Genomic DNA, 20,264 nt, shown 5'->3' on the forward strand with positions numbered 1-20,264 from the left:
TGCACAGTGTAAAAGCATGAACAAAATTCATAATGATTTACATGAAAGAGAAAGAAACAACAAATGAATGAAACATCACTGCAATTTCTATCAAGCAAATTATTTAACTATTATTTTGAGCCTGCTCATTTTTAAAGACAGATACTGTATCAATTTCTCAGATAGCCTTTCATATTTCATGTAATAATACATAGGATTTTAAAAAAGGTTGAAGCAGGGCCCCATTTTATAAAGAGTTGTGATTGATCTAGATCAATTGCAAATACTCCAATCAATCGCAAGTTTGCAGTCTCCTATCTCTTATGTACATAGTTGCAATTAATATCAACTCGTTATAGGATGGGGCCCAGGTGTAACATGACGTACACCATCTATATCTTCATTCATTCATATACATGTAAACATTCAGAGTAAATTATAAAACCAATGTTACTGATAATAACTAGGAAATATAATTATTGATCAATAACCCTGAGCCATGCAGGCTCATTGAAATAACCAGCAAATTCCTTTTGTTTTAATCATCTAAGAAACCAATTTATTTTCATTTTATACAGAACAAATTGACATTGTCTGGATAAAAGTAGAGCCTTTCAGATATAAATTAGATACATATTAATACAATATGTTCTTTTGATAATATAGGTGACGTTTAATAAAACTGCTCAAGATAATATGTTGCATTGACTATGCTGTATATACCTGACTTGTTAGTTTACCATGGCAATAGCCAAATTCTAATTAAGAAGTGCATTGAAAGCAAGTGTTTATCCCATGTTTGCAAATTGACTTGATTGTACATTACACGGTGTGATATGAATTCTTCTAAGAATTGAAGTACAACTAACGAGCTAAGATATAAGTGATGCCGTTCTGTCAAACATTCCCAAGAGGATACTGAGCTTTCTTTTATACAATGCACGATCGTCTGCATCAATGGAGGTAGACATGTATAGTTCTTCTGGCAGATAACGTTGTCATAGCAACGAGCCATGTTGACAAGAAACGAGCAACAGACATTTATTGATGATATTTATCAATGCAGCATTACATCTGATCAAGTGATCATGAGAGATGAATGCAGTCTGAAATACGGTTTTGACATTGGTTCATCTTATCCTCTCTACTGGTTTGTGGAGAGGATAAATGTTTGTACATATTAAACTTGGACTAGCCTATAATCTAGGCGGAGTGCCGAGCTTTTTTCTTTGCTGCTAGACTAACCCTAAGCAGAACGTCTGATACGGCGAGACTAGCCGCTTCGCGACTCACGGTTCGTAGTCTCGCCGTATCAGACGTTCTGCTTAGGGTTAGTCTAGCAGCAAAGAAAAAAGCTCGGCACTCCGCCTAGATTATAGGCTAAACTTGGACCAGTTTCTTTGCTCAATGAAAGAAGGAATATTCCGGTTACATGTAAGCTAGGTGGGTATTTTCTGAAATTTCATAAATATTGTCATATGTAACTTGTTTCAATAAAATCATTCATTTAAAAACAAATCCTATGAGTAATTGACTTTTGAATGGCAAATGTGCCTACATAATTACATTTACATGTATGTGGAAATGGTTTTTATCAATGCTAAATGGAATGCTTGGGTTTACTGTCTTCCACTACCAGGTATGTTTGCATGTCTGGCTTTAAAATATACACAGACGCTATAGCAACAAACACATCTCAACTTTCCTCTTTCCTATCACAAGAAAGAACCACACATTCATACCATTGTTCAAATTATAGTTCAATGGTATGCGAAGATGAAATGTCACTGTTTTGCAGATCAATTCTTTCTTCTGTTTAGAAATCGTCCAACCACCAGTTAAGTGGTATCAATGGCTGCATTCATGTGTTTTATACATTTTCAATTTTTTGTTTAACTTAAACAAATATTCTTACAGTTAATTGCAAATCTGCAAAATTTGGCAAGAGGCTGACCACAGCAAGAAAATTAATGTCCAAAGTTATATGTTAACATTGCATTTAAACAGTTAGAATATAGTTTTACATCAATTTCGTATAGAAGAAAATGTAAAACAGAATATATATTTCCTCATAGGCCTACCTGTGAGACATTTTGAATCAGCCATTTATTTTCTTACGAAATTACTTTGCACTGAGCATTAATAATACTTAATATCATATAAACCTTATTTACTGTCAAAATATCACATGTATTTTACTCACTCATCTTATCTGAAAATCTGAATACTGACAGCCTTAAATGATCTCTTATCAGTCTATCAACTTTGAAATAAAAGCTGAAAGTTTTTTTTATCTGATTGAAGTAACATTTTCTTTTACAATAATGGCAGTCTTTATTCAAGAATGAGTATTAAAATATGACATAAACAGAAAAGTTAGGTATGTACAGTTGGCATCTCATAAGAAGTGATTATATTTACATAGGATTTTTACAAAAATATCTTATAATGTGTAAAATTGAACTGACAGACAAAAAATACACAATAGGTAGAAACAGCGAAGTGTCGTGTATTTGTACATATTTGGAATGGCTAAATAAATTCCTCATCAGTCTGATGCATAGTATATACAATCCAGAATACAATACAGAAGACAAGAAAGTTATGCTACGTATACTACAGAGTAAAAGAGGTTTTCATCGAAAATACACATATTTTGTTCAGTATCTATTTCAGTGGACCTCACCAATATTTAAATCCTGAATACAAATTATGGCACCATTTTATACTTATTCAAGATAAAAACAACAGCACGTTTTTAGAAAAGAAGAGGTCAGAATATATAGGACTAGATTATTATGCCAATAGGACTTAGGAGAATAGTATTAATATCTGAAAAATTCAATGTATACTTTGGCAGCATTTAGTAGGACATACATGTACATCAAATAATGTTAATACATACAAAAAAGAGAGAGAAAAAAAAACAAGTGTGTGTGTGTGTGTGTGTGTGTAACAATATTGAAATAATGCTAGTCATAATCCAATATTCTCTTCAATCACAATTCTCAATAAACAACGATGAAACCGTAGGAGTGCAATGCGATGACTACTGATACTTTCAATATCCTTAGCTTGAATTGGACATAAGCAGTATACCCTCTTCACCGGCATGTACAGGTTACGTGCTCAAGATGATACTTTCAATGTCCTTAGCTTGGATGTTAGCAGCAACCTCTTAACCAGTGTGTAGTTACGTGCTCAAGATAATACTTTCAATGTCGTTGGCTTGTATCTTAGCATCAACCTCTTCTCCAGCAGGTCTGAATGAGATTTCTGCATCATACGACACACTGACCTGTGCACAGGTGGCATTCCATAGCCAGCCGTCTCCTCCACGCTTGTAGATTGTCACTACCACCTGGCAAATACACAATGATGAATTAAGAATAATTGCAGGGTTATTGTTCTATTCCATGAATATTATTCCTTCTTCATGAAGAGGAAATGCTCCACTTCAGTTTGAAAAGCCATTAAAGCAGCCCACCTTCCTGTCTTTTCATTCAGCAAATGGAAACTAAGCTGATTGGTCAATGCTAGTGAAGAGGTTTACTACGTCTTAAAGGGCAATCTAACCCTAGTCATAAGCTCATATGTACGAAAGCAGAAAAATAATAGAAACAAAATGGAGAAGTTTGAAATAAATCGGACCAATAATAAGAGTTATGAATGTTTGAAATATAAGATCACTATAGCTATGCGAATCTCAAGTTGGCAATTTTGTCAGTGAATTGTGACATTGTCCCGTTTGTTGTGTACAAAAATATATTTAATATCTTTTTTTTCTCCCAAGTGCCTTCTCCCTAGGGGAACTACTCAAAACATATTATGGATATATATTATAGGTCCTCTGACTAGAAAAGACCCTTTTGAGTCATACATTTTGAAAATAGTGACTGTTTAGTCATGGTTTTGTCGTTTGAACAAATGGGAAAGTTATCCGCCTCTACAGAATGACATTACCGATTCAGCCAATTTGACGTCCCCGAACATAGAGTGATTACAACTTTAAAAACAACTAATAACTTTCTTATTTTTTGTCACCAGTCTGAATTTTCTGCCTTCTTTTAGAGTTGTTTGCTTTCAAGGTTGATTTCCCTTTAAACTTTACATTGGCATTTAAAAAAAAAAAAAATACCTCTCTATATCTATCTAAAGATGAATTCACAGAGAAATTTAGAAGAGAGGAATGGGTAAAGGAACACTTACCTGAGGAGTGAATCCCATGACTGCCCACAGAGATCCAAGAACTGAGCTACGTTGGTGTTTGAATTCCATCCTACATGCCGTCTTCCTGTTCAGTATTAGGTCCTTGTTTCCTTTATAGTCACCTGATATAACATGAACATCAACAAAGAATGTTTCATTGGTTCTACGCCTTAAAAGGAACTAGGAAAGTGAAATGAAACATTCTTTCAAGACTGTTTCTCTCATTAGATTGATAACAATATTCTTTACTGACAGTTAGAAATACATTTACACGTATACAATATGAGATTGTTTGAATAAATGAGTAGACACTTTAATAAGAACATAGAATGTTCTTGTTGCTGGAAAACTTTGGTTTGCATAGAAAAAAGTCATATACAACGTTGATATACATTTTTTTCTTCAGAATCCATTGTGAGCTATCTACCACGTAACCTCTCATGATCATAGCTACTTCTCATTTTGTTTTCATTAGAAAATTAAGAGTATTAATGAATGGAAATATAGGAATGCAAATGTAATCAAGTGGACTAGAGCAAAGTAGTAATAACTTGATGGTCAATGAACAAGTTCCTTACCAATGATTTGTTTTCCTCCATTCAAATGTACCACATCCCATGTTCCTATCTGGTCCAACGCATGCCTGGCTGATTCCATTGCACTGTAAGATAACTGACCTGAATCAAAGATAAACAGTACAAATACAGTCTATTTACTCAGGAAATATTCAATCTAACCTGAGCTGACCTGTTGATAACAGTTTGGGTCAAATCTCTGGCAAATGTTTACAGAGCTAAGTACAAGTGTTTTTTTTTTAATAAAGATTGTTTGGAAAATATGCAGGAAAACCAAAGTGACCAAACCTTGGTAGAAAATATCAAACATTCATCAATATGTAACCCCTAAATTGCTCTCTTGCTCTTTTTCCAGGATACTATTTGAAGATATTATCAGTAAAATATCCTTTTCCTGGATTAAACACCATCCAATCCAAACAAGGTTAGCACATTATGATGTACATCTACATGTAGGTGAAATAGCAATAATATACCTGTGATAAAGGAAGGGACGATTGAACTGGCCACCTTGCCGGTATAGCTCCTCTTCAACGAGTCCAGGAACAATGGATACCTATCAAAAGTCACAATCTCTTTCTCTTTCCACAATGAATTATCCAGCTCCGTCTTGGGATTCACCAGGACTACTCTTGAGAAGAAGAACTTTTCTGCGAGGCAAGCTTCATGCCTCAGGAGATGGTTCCTGAGTAACTGCGTCTTAGATTTGAGTTCATTCAAGACGTTACTGTGTGATGCATCGTAAGTCACGCTGGACTTTGTGTTGGAGTCTTTGACATGTCTCTGTTGAACCCAGGACTTGCCATCTGTGCTCAGTGAGATCTTCCCTGACCAGTTCTTGACCTCTATGCAGTAGATTCCATACTCTGTCAATATAAAAGGGAAGGCAAATTTTTGATTAATTTTGAAATCCTAACACGATATTCTAATAGGTACAATTGTTTGGAATGCCCAAAATATTGCAGGGAAAACATCTAAAAATTATGTACATTTAGGAACCACATAAAATGGAAGAGCTAATTAACAAACAAGACAATGATATCACAAAAGTTATGTGGCATACAGTCGATTAAACGCAAAGCATTTCCAATTTCTTATCTGGTTACCAGAAATGAATGACCCAAATAAGATATATCATAGAGCAAACACAGAGAACACTTAAAAACATTCAAAATGTAGACATACTCTGGCATGCTAAACTTCAGCAAAACAACACATACAAAATGTTGAATTAGAATACATCTGGAGTACACATCACATATCATTTCAGAAACTGTTGATAGACTTGTTTTTATTGTTATGAACAAACCATCTAAATTATGGAATCAAAATGTCTCACAACTAGTATAAGGTATATAAACTTCTACAAAAAGGAGAGCTGATGTCAAGAAATATTTTACCTGTCAAAATGACGACATCTATTTCATGTCGTCTTGTCTGGAATGTATCAGGAACTCTAAGCCCTTGGTAGATGTATGAAGAGGGAACGCCAGCTTTATGGACTAGATCTTTCATGAGATTCTCCTCTGCATCTCGTCCTGCTTTGACCATCTCATCCTCGAGATGAGAGGCTGGGTTGCAGGCCTCTCTGGCTTGAACTAGACGACTGGTGAGATTAAACATGACCTGTGAGTGGATGAAATAAACAATGGTAATCAAATTTCTTTTTTTAGGTGAGAGACTGAAAAAAATGATAGCCAAAGTCAAGCCTACAAGGACATCTCCTTTTTTTCTAAAATTTTCTTTATGCATTATTCAACCAATTTCATTCTCCACTAAATTATCTCAAATACTGAACAAAACAAACTGGTTCAATCAAACATATACCGGTAATATGCCTTTGATACCACTTAAAATACACATACAGTATATTCAAAGACGTCTTCTTAGATAAAAGACAAATTCCGTTGTGTGTTTTATTGTTGGCAGAATGCATTTTTACGAAAAAAAACAAACAAATGGGAAAAATGATTACACTTCTATTATTACCCAATATCGGTGTGCAGCTTGACTTGATCATCAAATGTAAGGCCATTTTTATAGAGGTTAAAACCAAATTCATGCTTTTAGCATCTATAATATTGTCATGATCATTATCCCGAGTTTACTTATATACAAAAATGTATTTTGTAAGCACAACTAAAAAGTTTTTTTTTTTATTCATCAACGATGACCTGTTTTTACTCGCACAACTTGTATTCATACGCACACTACGCGCTGCACTAATCAATCGTGACCACTGTGTTATGAGAGACACCACGCCACAATTTCCTTGTTTAGTTGCTGTAAAAGCTTTCAATGAGTATTAGCATAGAACTAGAAGTAGAAACGAATAAGTGCATGCTTTAGTAATAAATTTTTCTATCATTTAATTATTTATGTCTGTTCACTTCAGTTTCAATTTGGATCATAAAAATTATAAAAGACATAAATAAGATCTAATTTTATGTTTAACACCATGTATAAAGGTGATCTGAGTATGCCAAAGAAAGAACATCATCAACTCAAACTCCCACACATCAGTGTTCAAAGTAAACTTTCACTCAGCTCAGACAACTAGCTCAATTCAATTCAGCTCAGCTAGCTGCTTCAGCAAAATTGCGACACCACATGCAACTTTGCAAGATGCACCATGCACCACGTACACAACGTACAGCAGCCGGGGATGCAGTCAATTGCCAGTGCAGTGGCAATGGCAGTGCAAGACTCGACAGATTCAAGGGGAATCTGGAGATACGAAATGTTGTTTTTGTGATTAATATCTTCAATTTTTCTATTAATACTCACGGATTGTGAACAAAAAAGTAAAATGAGTTTGAAATGTGTTAAATCATCCCGATCCCATGAACATCGACGCTTAAAAAGTGGTGCAAAGCCCAATTCGAATCTTCTCAGAACAAAGAAATCGTAACGATCGCCATCGACCAGCTGCCAGATGTAAACAATGATGACATAATCTTTAGTGAACAAAACATTGTTCGGTATCATTATAAATTTGTTTAAATTTAGAGGCATTATTTTATTTTTAACTACATTCACAAAAATTAAATTTACCAATAAAATTGTGTTTGAGTATTTTTGAAATAAATTATAAAGAAAAAATTTCATTTCAACAATTTCGTTTACACAATTTCCAAACAGTGCGTGTTCATAATTTTCACGCCGTAATTATTGACAACGCGGGAAAACAAAATATTCACTCACTAAATTAGCTCAAGTAAAGCCAAGGTATGCTGCCTTTTTATGACTTTATAATTCATTTTATCATTTGTTGCAGTTCGTAAAATTGGCATAATAGGGTTTATAATGTATTTTACAATAGTTAGTTTATCAGAGCAGCTTGTTTATCCAAGCACCTTATTACAAACACATTTGTTAATGAGTGGGGCTGCGCTGATCTTCTTCTTTGCTTGGCTTCCTCCAGTTGGTGCAGGTGTTGGTACATGTAGATCTAGTACACATAGACCCTATGCAAAGGATACACCTAGGCAGGTTTACATTACAGTGACACCAGGGTTAGGGGATGGGGGTAGTGAGCACTAAAATTTAAGTCTAAGTAAAATTGAAGTCTAAGAATATTTTTTTTCTTTTCACTCAACAGACCACACCCTGGCCCCCCTACCCCTCCTTAAATTTCAGATTTTTTTTTTTTTTTTTTTTTTTTTTTTTTTTTGGGGGGGGGGGGGGGGGGGGGGGGGGGGTTGACATGTTTGGCAGGAGGTTTTTTCATAAACCGGGAGATTCTAGTTCTACATCGAAGCGGGAGGATCGAAGAGCGTGCCGTGGTGGCGGGAATCTCCCGCTACGAGCTGAAGTGACGAGTGATGGGACGGCGGGAGAATGAGTGTGGCGCGTGTGGTGGTTTATGACTCCCTCCAAATGCGGGAATCGATGCAACAGGAATAACCAACTTCAAGGAGGCTGCTCTACCCTCCATCATAATGATGCATGCAGCCCCCTGTTGGTTCTCACATCAGCTTAGCTTAGATAGCTTGGTTTTTACTGATTGCACTGGACGTAGCAATAGCTATTTTACTGTAAATTAACAAGTGCTTTGTCGAGCTAAGCACTATTAGATACTAGTAGTCTAGTACCCACTTAGCATTTTCAGAATCTAGATTTTTTTGAAGCTTTTTTTGTTTATTACCCTATATAGATCTATATTTATTACCCTGTATTTATTTATTACTGGTAGAGTCTACAGAAGAAGAGGAATAAAAAGAACTTTAGAACTCCTAGACCTATTTTTCTTTTTTTTTCTTTCAGGCTAACAATAATGACAGAAATGCCTTCATCTGGACAAGAAACCTTCCAACGTCTGTCTTGTGACTACGAAAATCTCTCTTCTCGATTTAAGCTGCAAGATCGCAATTACCAGAGACAATATGCTCATCTGTACTCAGAACGGTTGATTAGTATGAGGCCAGGCCTGGAGAAAGCAGCCAGAAGAAAATGGGGTAGGCCCTAATTGTCTGAAATTTAAAAGAAATAAATGTACCTTTTGAAGGAGTAATTATGAATCTTGTTTTTTCTGCTCCTTCAAATATGTTCAATGCTGGGAGGGAAGTGAGGTGGACTAAAAGATGGGATTGTGTGGAATTATTTACATTTAGGTTCCTCAACAGCCATCCAGCTCAAACAAACTTGGTGCTCCAGCCAAGGACAGGGAAACTGAGACTAAGAGAGAAAAAATACTAAGGGTAACCTCTCTTGACAAGGGTAAATGTCATTGTATACTTTCTACACACAGAAATAGTTTTGCTGCAAGGTAGTAAAAAAATCCAAGGCTAAAAAACAATCTGTGAAAATTTGGTTTGTAATATTCTACAGGTTTTAATTAGCCATGCTATTATCCTTTACCTGGTAACTCTTTTTTTCTCCAGTTTTTCCAATGCTTTTACCATTTCATTTATCCTCTCATTCCCTTCTCTCCACCAAACAGCTTTCAGGTAGGATAATAATGTACAATTTCAATGTGCTTTTGAATGTAAAAAACAAACAAACATCTTGTAGTAACTGCAAACTGCAAACATTGTGTTATACATGTATATATATGTGTTATATATAAGAATTACTTTATCTTTTCCAAAAATACCGGTATATCCATATGTAATTTCTATTAAATATTTTGATATATTCAGGTGAAGATGCCCCTTTGTGCCATCTGTACCAACTGGTCAGCGGAGAGAAACAGATTGTGGTAGGAACTCTCTTCAAGAGTATGGAGCTCAAACCAAGCATCCTTAAAGAGATCAGTGAAGATGTAAGAACACTAGTCATAATGCCTACCTCTTTCATTAAACAGAAATACAATGTACATGTATGTCAATGTAAGTAATTATTATTTGTCTTTTATTATTACCGTACTAAAAATTATAAGGGCTCTTTATAAATAGTTTATTCATTTCAAATTAAAGAAGCTTACAAACTATATATGTATCAAGTGATCATTGTTGGTTTTAATTTGTTAGGTCCGCAAATACCAAGTTTATTTTACCTCTGGGCATCATCTAAATGTAACAACATTAGCTCCGGTAGTCTAGTGCTCTGTTGCATAAAACTTAGCGTTGATGGTAAGGAAACCCATGGCAGTTAATCAGTGGTAAGTTTATGTGCAAGAGAGCCCAGGTTGTAACATGATTATACTTTATTTTCAGCGAAACCTTACACCCCAGCCAGTGAGAGAAAGATTCTTCTCTGATTCAGACTTTCTTGTTCTAGAAGATGAGCTTCAGAGAGTAGTCCTGACCGGTAACATCGATGTCCAGACAGCTATCACAGGTAGACATTATATTCAAATACAAGTGTTCTTGCAGTTGTAAAGATTTTAGGTACTGTTTGCTTTTGATTTTCTTTTTTTGGCAGTTGTAATGTTAATGTATAGAAGTAGTAATATGTAAACTAAACCAAACTTTACTACCAATTGAACAGAGCATTTTGACTTTTTTGGTTTGTTAGTTAAAGACTGTCAATACTACTGGGCCAGAAGGGATTAGACCACACAGCGAGGTCACTGACAGGTGGCTATCTCATTAACTCAGCTCTCAACTAACGTAAGAAAAAGAGGATCATGGGGGACCAACAGGCACCGATTTGGGAAGTTTTCTATATAGAGGGAGCAAGTAGCTACAAATAGGACAGTGGGGCTTTAATATATCCACATGGATTTATGAAAAACCCCTCTGTAATTACCTACAAAATCTTGGTTACTAGAGGATTATGCATTCTTTTTGTTCACCATGCTGTCTATTTATCGATGTTCACGTTTAACCCTAAGGCCATGTTCCCCAAATTAACTTCCTTATCCCTCTTAATTTTCCCGTTCATACAATAATACTCATAGATAAATTTATATCGAAATCTTGTTTGTGCATCATATGATTTGAAGCAATTTACCTGTGTCTATTCCTATCTAGGTACTGTGATAGCAGTGAAAGGATTTGAGAACGATAATGGCAAGTTTGAGGTAGAGGATTCCTGCTATGTGGATTTACCCAGCATTGAGGAATTTCCACCTTTGGATGATGATCGGTGAGAAAAAATATCATATGTTTCAGACATCTAGCAATGCATAGATGTTGTTTGTAGGAGGCTCCTAAACTAATGTTAACCCAGTCACCACCAAATTCTCTGACTCCCATAGGCGTATTACAAGGACTGGCTGGTTTCCGTAAGTAATGGGTTAACGTTGTCTTATATATATATATATATATATATATAGCAGCAATTTTCCCTAAAAACAGTTTCATCTGAAAGAATGAAGTGAATGTACATTAACTAGCTTTCACAGAATTACGAACTTTAACCTTGGATCCAACACCTTGCTCTAACCCTTTTTATGCCTCCGTTACGAAGTAGCCGGAGGCATTATGTTTTCGGGTTGTCCGTCCGTCCGTCCGTACGTCCCGTTCTCGTGATCGCGTTATCTGAAGAACCGATTGACGGATTCCTGCCAAACTTTGGTCATGTATGTATCTTGCAGAGCCGATGAACTGATTAGATTTGGGGGTCACGAGGTCAAAGGTCAAAGGTCACAGGGCTCATTATGTATGCAAAAACAGCTCGTGATCGCGTTATCTGAAGAACCGATTGATGGATTCCTGCCAAACTTTGGTCATGTATGTATCTTGCAGAGCCGATGAACTGATTAGATTTTGGGGTCACGAGGTTAAAGGTCAAAGGTCACAGGGCTCATTATGTATGCAAAAACAGCTTGTGATCGCGTTATCTCAAGAACCGATTGATGGATTCCTGCCAAACTTAGGTCATGTATGTTACTTGCAGAGCCGATGAACTGATTAGATTTTGGGGTCATGAGGTCAAGGTCAAAGGTCATGCGGCTCATTATGTATGCAAAAATAGCTTGTGATCGCATTATCATTAGAACAGATTGATGGATTCCTGCCAAACTTAGATCATGTATGTATCTTGCAGAGCCAATGAACTGAGTAGATTCTTGGGTCATGAGGTCAAAGGTCAAAGGTCATGGGCTCATTATGTGTGCAAAAATAGCTTGTGAACGCATTCTCATTAGAACTGACAGATGGATTACTATTTAACTCGGGACATCTTGCGGAGCCAATGAACTGAGTAGATGTTAGGGTCATGAGGTCAAAGATCAAAGGGTCATATATGTATATGAGAAATTGCTTGTAATCACGATATTCTGAGAACCTGTTAATGGATTACAATTGAACTTGAATTTGAAAAATTTCTTCTGTTTTGGTTTGTAAATTGCTCTATGACGGAGGCATCATTTCGACTGCGCGCAGTCGAAGTTCCATCTAGTCTTATCATGAAATATAGCCTACAGCAAAGGCTTCTGAAGTAAAAAAAAAAAAAAAAAAAAAAAAAATCCCCAATGACACTCTTCTTATTTCTGTACCCATGATTGTTTTGGTTATTGTGTTTTTATATCTTTATTTGATGCTCATATCTCATCATTGCAACATTATGTAATAAGAGGGTTAGTGCCTCAGCAGAATCTCTGAGGCTCTCTTGCCAATGTTACTATAGACCCTTTTAATTACATTTATATGTATGTGTTCCAATACTGGTAGGTTGACCTAACAATTTTAATATAACTGTTTAATATAGGTTGGAAGGCTAGCTAGGGGGGTCTTAGAATAATTCACTAATAGCTGTTAATTGATCTATTAGCATAAAGATACCACAGCTAATTTGATAATATATATAGTCGTATGAATATGATTGCTCAACAGGGTCAAACACTGCTGTTTATTTTCAAAAGAACATAATTTATCTTCTACATCCATTGGTTGTCTCAAATAACAAGTGAAAACAAAATTGATTTCTTGCAAGTAATGTAACTGATCTTTCAAGTATAGTTTGTCGTTCTGTTCTCAAGTCATATTCGAGAAACATGTTTTAAAGCGTCATTATTACGGTAGGTCTAGGCAGCATAGCTATTGCACTCCTAATGAACGGTTTTCTACCCCTTCCTGTATCTGCCCAGGTTTATCATCCCATACCTGCCAACCCCTACAAATGATTTTGAATTAATTTGGAATATTCTGATTTTCAGGATTTTTAGGACCTGAAAATACAAAATATTCAGATTTTTAATTTTTTGGTGCTAAAGCCCAATCAAGCTTGTTTTATATTGAGAGTTCATGTATTGCGTGCGTTGAATGGCTGTATGATCAAGCAGCGAATTTGTATTCGCTTTTTGGTACATATTTACCGTGTATTGCCAGGTGCACTGCCGTTGCAAGTGCGATTTCTTATTTTCGAAGGCATACCGTGCTAAAAATTCCTAATTCTTATTTTCAAATGTTGGCAGGTATATCATCCTTATGTCAGGTCTTGGCATTGGTAGTGACCAAACGGATCTGATGAACCTTCAGCTCATGGTAGATATCATCACTGGTCAGCTTGGGACAGCTGACCAACAGAAGATGTTCTCTAAGGTCGTGAGGGTCATCATTGCTGGTAACAGTCTCAGCGAAAGCACACAGGATAAGGGTGTACTCACTACGGTATGTACATGTTACGAACCTCATACATATTCATGTATGTTAATTTGCAAATGAGCAGAATGATCGCTTGTGAAGGAGGGTTTTTGATTACAGGTTTGTCCCAGGTATTTTATTTGCTTGTTTTTGCAGTAAGGCCTAAACAAAAAAGATGTTGTATTGCCCTTAAGGTGCCAAAACATGGGTCGGTCAGAAATCTTTTTTTTTTTAATCTTTTTTTTGTTATTGTTTTACTCCCTCTTTGGGCTGATATTTCTCAGTATACATTTTCTACTTCTAAAAAACGATTATTTTTTTTTTTTTTTTAAAGCCGACCGTAGATTTCAAGATTTTTGGGTCAGTCGCAAAGGGTAATACAACATCTTTTTTTCTTAGGCCTCATGTAGAAAATAAGTAAAGCCTGCAAGAAACTCTTCAATGTGTATAAAAAAATATTTAATTATGTTAAGCAATTTCATCTTAACTGATAAACACTTATGCCATGAGCATTTACTACGTATTTCCTTCTTTTTAAAATTTTGATATCAAGTTTCCTAATTATTCTTCAGCAATTTGGGTAGTTTTCTAACATCCGTCTTTGGAGCGTAAATTTCTTTGCTGCTATGAAAATAAAATGTTGTAATGCGTAGCCATGTATGATGATGACTGTATTTTATTATTTGGACTTGTTTGTTTCATCTTGTTTGATATTGATATCAGGCCAAATACCTAACCAGGAAATCTCAAGCTGGAACTGTGGAAGGTGTGAAGACTCTGGATCACATACTAGTCCAACTCACTGTAAGATATTCATCTCTCTTCTGACTTGTAATTTCATATTCTTAATTCTTGTAATTTCTTTAATAAATTCTTTCTTATTTGAAAGTACAACCCACTCATTCTGTTCATGTATGAACATTGCTCTATATATGATGTAAATGGAATCTATATAGATAAATTTCCCTCAATCCCGCAATCAAGATCATCATTGCATGCACTCATTGTAATAACAAGGCTGACTTTTAACCAATCAGAATCGTTATTTCATATTGCAGTTGATCGCAAACCTTTGTGTTACAGTTCCTATACTGCCAGGCATTCATCTGTACTATTATGGGTTGTCTATTTTACCAGTCTTTTATTTTGTTAATAATTCAAGATTTCAAATTTGTTCATGTTTCCAACAAAACATTACAAATCAATTATAAGTATTTAAAACAATCTTTCCCGACAACAATCATTCATGAACTACATTTTATTCTAGGACTTAAAAATCTAGATACATTCATGTAACATAGTCATTTGATAGCCTATGACAAAATTTGATAGATGTAGATATTGAATTATTGAGTACACACACAATATAAAGGTCATTGCTCTAGCTATATAACTTTGAGACAGGCTGTATTAAGCCAAAGCTTTTAAACAAATTATAAGGATAAAACAGAATAAAAACATTTTTTGTTAAGGCCTAGTACCAAATATGTTTATTTATGTACATGTAGAGGCATTTTTTGTTCAATTATTTGTTTTTAATTACCGGTACCATTTCTATTCATTTTAGAGTTGCATTCCAGTTGACTTAATGGCAGGTGATTTTGATCCAGCTAATTCTAGTCTTCCTCAGCAGCCGTTCCATCGTTGTATGTTCCCACAGTCTAGTGTCTATTCAACATTCAACTCAGTCACCAATCCTTATGAGGCTAAGATTGCAGGAATAAGGTAGGCTGTGCTGCAGTCATAGAAGTCACCAGGGCAGGGTTTCACAAAACCGTCCTAAGTTCAAATTTGCAGACAACCCATTTAAAAACGTGTATTAAATTTAATATTTGTTTCAATGGGATGTTGGTGAATTTGTACTTACAACCGTTTCATGAAGTAATATCCAGAAAGAAAACATAATTTCACCTTTACTGAAATTGTTTGAACGAGCAAAAATGCAAGTGGAGAAAGATTTTGATCATAGCTTTATTCAAATAACCATCACAGATCGGAAAAGGGGAGGCACATGATTAAAATCTATTAATTATACACAACTTATTGTATGACATTTGTGACTCTTGCCCAAACTTTCTTTTTGTTTGGGACTCTCTCTGTTTATTCTTTGAAACTTTTATAAATCTTTCACTCATGTAGTCTGAACGGAATGTAAAGATTTCCTCCTGGCCCTTCTGCTTTGATTTTCTAATGTTCCTTATGATCCTACCTGTACATCTCAGTTTGATGAAACCTAACCCAAACTCTATCACTCATCCTCACCTTATCACTATCCCTAACCTTAACTGGATATAACAATATGTGGGACTACATAACTGAAACATCTTGTTGGTTCCACATTCCATTACCCTCATATAATGTAGGGATAATGCTACAAAGGATTCATTGATTTGATTGTTCCTTGAGTTTTCGATTTATAACTCTGGAATACGTTTGTGTTTTCAGAGTGCTTGGTTCATCAGGGCAGAATGTGACAGACATCTATCAGTTTACCACCATGGAAGATAGACTCTCCATCCTAGAACAAACCTTGAAATACGGTCACATTGCTCCCTCAGCTCCTGATACTTTAGGTGAGTAAATCACATTTCCACAATCCTCTAATTAATATTTTTCATTGTTATTTTTGTATCCTGTCTTTAGTTAGGGAAATTCATGATGATCTATCAGGACCCCCTAGACTATTGCCCCTAAACAAGTACCCCTTGGAGAAGCCTCCCCCTCCCTCCCTCCCCCTCCCTCCCCTCAGACAGAGAATGACCCCTGGACAACTACCTCTGTGAAAGTTATTCCAAGTAGAATCCAAAGCAACCTGTGGCATAGTTCTTGGGGAGGGGGTTTGGTTTAGGGAGTTCTTTTCTAGAGGATACTTGTCCAGGCCTGGATAGGAATCCTTGAGGGATAGTTTGGATGGCATGGCTTGACTTGAAAAAGATGTTTTACATTGATTGACAGGAGTCACAGGACACTGTTTGATTGAGTAGTGGTCTCGTTATCCGTGGCAAGGCATTAATCCTCATTACCAGGTCCCTCGGTGAGGACCTTAAGCCGTCGGTCTTCTGGTTGCTTACTAACAAGCATTTATTGCTTTCTTAGCTGTCAGGTAAAATAACCACCACTATCACTTGCAAAGAATTGCCCACTTTTATCTCAGGGAAACCAAGTGAGGGTTTTGGTTAAAAAATGAAATAGTGCAAAAACAAAAGCAACCACTGCACATGTTATGAATCGATAATGTCCCTACATGTTCTTTATGTTTATACAGCATAATGCCCATCATAAATTCAAGATATACAGGTTAACTGTGAATTCTCCATCTTCCATTTACACAGCATGCTATCCATTCTACGATCAAGATCCTTTTATCATCAAGGAATGTCCAGCCATCTACTTTGCAGGAAACCAACCAAGATTCCAGACCAAGAAATTGACAGGTCAGTCTGTTTCTAACAAGTAGCTTTATAAGGCCTAACAAGGTGTTGTATTACCTTTTGCGACCGACCCCAACATCTTTAAATCTATGGTTGGCTTTTAAATTTTTTATATTTTTTAAAACCGTTTTTTAGAGAAAAAAAATATCAAAGCATTCAAAACTGAGACATATCAGCCCAAAGAGGGAGATAAAAAAGAAGAAAAAAAATTTAAAAAGAAAAAGATTTCCGACAGACTGACCCATGTTTTGACACCTAAAGGGCAATACAACATGTCTTTTTTAAAAAGGCCTATTGGCACAACTATGTGCCAAGTTTTATACATATACAGTGCCTGAACAATTCAGACTTAATGTTTTCTCCAGGTCCTTGCTCTGTATCGGTTATGTTGATATGACAGCAATCTATCTGTAGACATGTTTAAAGATATTTTCATTACACGTGGTATGCATACAGGTCAGAATAACTAGGCACACTTGTTCGTTTTAACATTAAAACACTTGTTCACTAAGTAAACTACATCATAGTTTTTATCTAATTGTTTTCTTTACAGTGAAATTGTTTTGATATCATTATCTTTGAGCTTGTAACCTATACAGTCATGCCTTACCAGAGCTGCCAACCTCCAAAACAGAAAATCAGTAATCACAAGTCTCAAAATCAGTAATTTTGGGTATAAATCAGTAATTTCCTATCTTTAAAAAACGGCACGCCAACACTGCATGGACCCATGCTTATCTGAAATTTTTGGTGATTTTACTCACACAAAGTTGTTAAATATTGATTTTCAGGTCATCACAACATAGTTTCCATGAAAAATGGCCTATTAAGATAATACTTGATATTTTTCTGTCTTTCTCAGCGAGTGTTGCATGGCGGCCATACTTCACAGCACTCGCTACGATAAATCATAGACTATTTATTAAAATAAAATATTTTACAAAAAAAAATAAAAAAATCTTAATTTGAGACAACATTCCGTGATGATCGTTAATTTCCGTACCAATTACGGGGAATTTGTACTAGTTGGCAGCTCTGTCTTACCCAGCAGAACTGGGGCAGTTTAACCTATATTAAGTGAATGTATATTGTATGCAAGTCATGTATCAGTATGACTCCAAGTCAGCAAATGACCTTTATTAATTTCGAATTTCTTCCGTTAGGATCCTGTGATCAGGAGGTCCTGCTTGTGACTGTGCCTAGTTTCCAAGAGACCAAGTCCTGCGTGATCATCAACCTCAGAACCATGGATTGTCAACCACTCATCTTCTCAGCCAACCTCTCATCCAGCTGAACATACATGCATCACATCCTATCTATGCTGATTCAAGTCTCAACGATATCTGCTTTCCTAGTGGGAAGTACCAAGGAAAGGGAACCAGGGGCTAGTTTATCCAAACTATCATAAGTCCAAGTTCTAGACATCTCACTGAAACTTCTTGTAAATTATCACATTTCTTTGCTATGTCCACATGATTATTGAGATTTCCTTGTGATGGTTTTGAGATACGGGCCCCATCACCCTCAGAACCAGGGTCTTTCAGTCCCCGTATATTTCTCAGCCAACCTCGCATTCAACTGAAAATATATCAAATCCTATGCTGATTCAAGTCTTAAAAATATTTGAATTCCTACTGTTAACTGCTGGGGTAGAGCAAACCAGTTGCTGGTTTCTCGAAGCTGTAATGAGTTTTTCTGCACATCTCATTGAGACGTATTGTAAATTTCTCTCCTGGAGAGTCGGTGTCTCCTGAAACTTCTTGTAAATTATCATATTTCTATGAGATGTCCACCAAGTTATGACGGTTTTAAGTTATACTGGCCCCCAGGAAGCTGCAACCTCAGTACCAGGGATTTCAGCCTGTTGTATCTACCGAGCCAAACCGATCATCCAACTGATCAATGTTGATTCATAGCACGAGAATGCAAGAATGGTAGTACATGTAATTTATACAGCTTGATAGGGGAAACAGACTACATGCTCCTTAATATCACAACCAAGACTGTTAGCCTCCTACGTCTTCTAAGCTAACATTTCATCCAGCTGAAAAACCTTTCACAGACCTGTGCATGAGAGGCCTGTCTTTAAAGGTTGAATATGATATCACTTTCAACTTTGCAGTTGCATAACTGTGTAAATGGGTTGTGGAATTTAAGGTTGATGAAGAACTTGTTTTAGATCATTTGGGACTGTGCATGAGGTAGCCTAGACCCATCTTCTGAAGGACAGGAGGTTCGCTACTTCTTGTCTCACAATACTAGACATTAAAACAAAGGGTTCTACATGTATGCGTTTGTCAGGCTACTTGAATTTTTGTCATTCTGGGGCTGAGATCCAAGAGGCTATAAGGTTCCCTATTAAAGGCCAAGTCCTTGACTTGAACTTTTTAAGGGTCAGATATTTTACTTCATGTGTAATCTGAATGTCTGATTATGGACTTAATCATTTTGAAATGCATGTCCCCGTTATTTTTCAAGTCTCCCAGGAACCTATTCTTTACAAGCTCTGCTTTTCTATAGGTTCCTGCACATTTCAGTTTGTACTTTTGTCTGGGTTTTCTTTAAATGATATTAGTTGTCAAACAAATGTGATGATTACCTTGTCAATTAATATAATTTCTTTTTTTAATTATGAAACAATGTATTTATGTATATTTTGTTATCTGTATTATTTCTGCATGTGAAATCAATAAACTCAAACTAAAACTAATTAGGATAGCAATCTCTACAGGGATTTTAGGCCATGACTATTTAAACCCCAAGGCTTTTCTAATAAGGCCATGACCCTGAATCAGACCATTGTCCTACATGTGTGTCAAAAAGACAAAATAGTCCCCAAGCAAGTGTCATAGAAGTAATATATTTATTATTGAATTACCATTTGCAAAATATCAGAGTTGAACCTTTTACTCCATGTGATTTCCAGGATGTTCATATTAGTTTGTTTTATGGTACTGTTCTAAACAGTATGCGAGACAAACCAATCTAGAATTGCTGTATGCCAATCTGCATCGCTTCAACTAATAGAATTCAAGATACATGTAAAATGAGTCACATACGACACGATTATGGCATTGATCAACCATTAATGATTCTGT

At 35.9% G+C, this 20,264-nt stretch overlaps 2 protein-coding genes across 3 annotated transcripts; one reads left to right on the top strand and one right to left on the bottom strand.

Annotated features, from left to right (window-relative positions):
* Positions 1–2,784: 2,784 nt before the first annotated feature.
* LOC586361 lies at positions 2,785–7,707 on the bottom strand. 2 transcript variants are annotated; one of them, XM_011678127.2, is made up of 6 exons: positions 7,551–7,707; positions 6,164–6,389; positions 5,240–5,629; positions 4,767–4,865; positions 4,189–4,310; positions 2,785–3,340 (listed from the first exon to the last, which is right to left on the bottom strand). In XM_011678127.2, exons 2-6 carry the CDS (start codon positions 6,384–6,386, stop codon positions 3,173–3,175), a joined length of 1,002 nt encoding a protein of 333 aa, XP_011676429.1. In that variant the 5' UTR covers positions 6,387–6,389; positions 7,551–7,707; the 3' UTR covers positions 2,785–3,172. The 2 variants fall into 2 exon arrangements, with proteins under 2 accessions (XP_011676429.1, XP_003725889.2); XM_003725841.3 differs by lacking the exon at positions 7,551–7,707 and adding an exon at positions 7,221–7,313.
* Positions 7,708–7,889: 182 nt separating this feature from the next.
* Positions 7,890–19,729, top strand: LOC577017 (DNA polymerase delta subunit 2). Its single transcript, XM_030983957.1, has 11 exons — positions 7,890–7,991; positions 9,030–9,220; positions 9,905–10,026; positions 10,421–10,544; positions 11,180–11,294; positions 13,567–13,762; positions 14,459–14,539; positions 15,303–15,460; positions 16,181–16,308; positions 17,068–17,169; positions 18,330–19,729. The coding sequence occupies exons 2-11, from the start codon at positions 9,040–9,042 to the stop codon at positions 18,458–18,460; spliced, it is 1,338 nt and encodes a 445-aa protein (XP_030839817.1). The 5' UTR covers positions 7,890–7,991; positions 9,030–9,039; the 3' UTR covers positions 18,461–19,729.
* Positions 19,730–20,264: the final 535 nt, after the last annotated feature.

This window comes from Strongylocentrotus purpuratus, unplaced genomic scaffold (genome assembly GCF_000002235.5).
Source record: "Strongylocentrotus purpuratus isolate Spur 01 unplaced genomic scaffold, Spur_5.0 spur5_scaffold_14, whole genome shotgun sequence".
Taxonomy (NCBI): Eukaryota; Metazoa; Echinodermata; class Echinoidea; order Camarodonta; family Strongylocentrotidae; genus Strongylocentrotus; species Strongylocentrotus purpuratus.

Coding starts and splice junctions, on each gene's coding strand:
- LOC586361 (XM_003725841.3), bottom strand. Junction 4,866..5,239: donor CGTCCCTTCCTTTATCACAG/GTATATTATTGC, acceptor TCTTTGATTCAG/GTCAGTTATCTTACAGTGCA. Junction 4,311..4,766: donor TGGAGGAAAACAAATCATTG/GTAAGGAACTTG, acceptor ATGTTATATCAG/GTGACTATAAAGGAAACAAG.
- LOC577017 (XM_030983957.1), top strand. CDS start 9,040: ATGACAGAAATGCCTTCATCTGGACAAGAAACCTTCCAACGTCTGTCT. Junction 13,763..14,458: donor ATAAGGGTGTACTCACTACG/GTATGTACATGT, acceptor TATTGATATCAG/GCCAAATACCTAACCAGGAA. Junction 17,170..18,329: donor CCAGACCAAGAAATTGACAG/GTCAGTCTGTTT, acceptor TTCTTCCGTTAG/GATCCTGTGATCAGGAGGTC.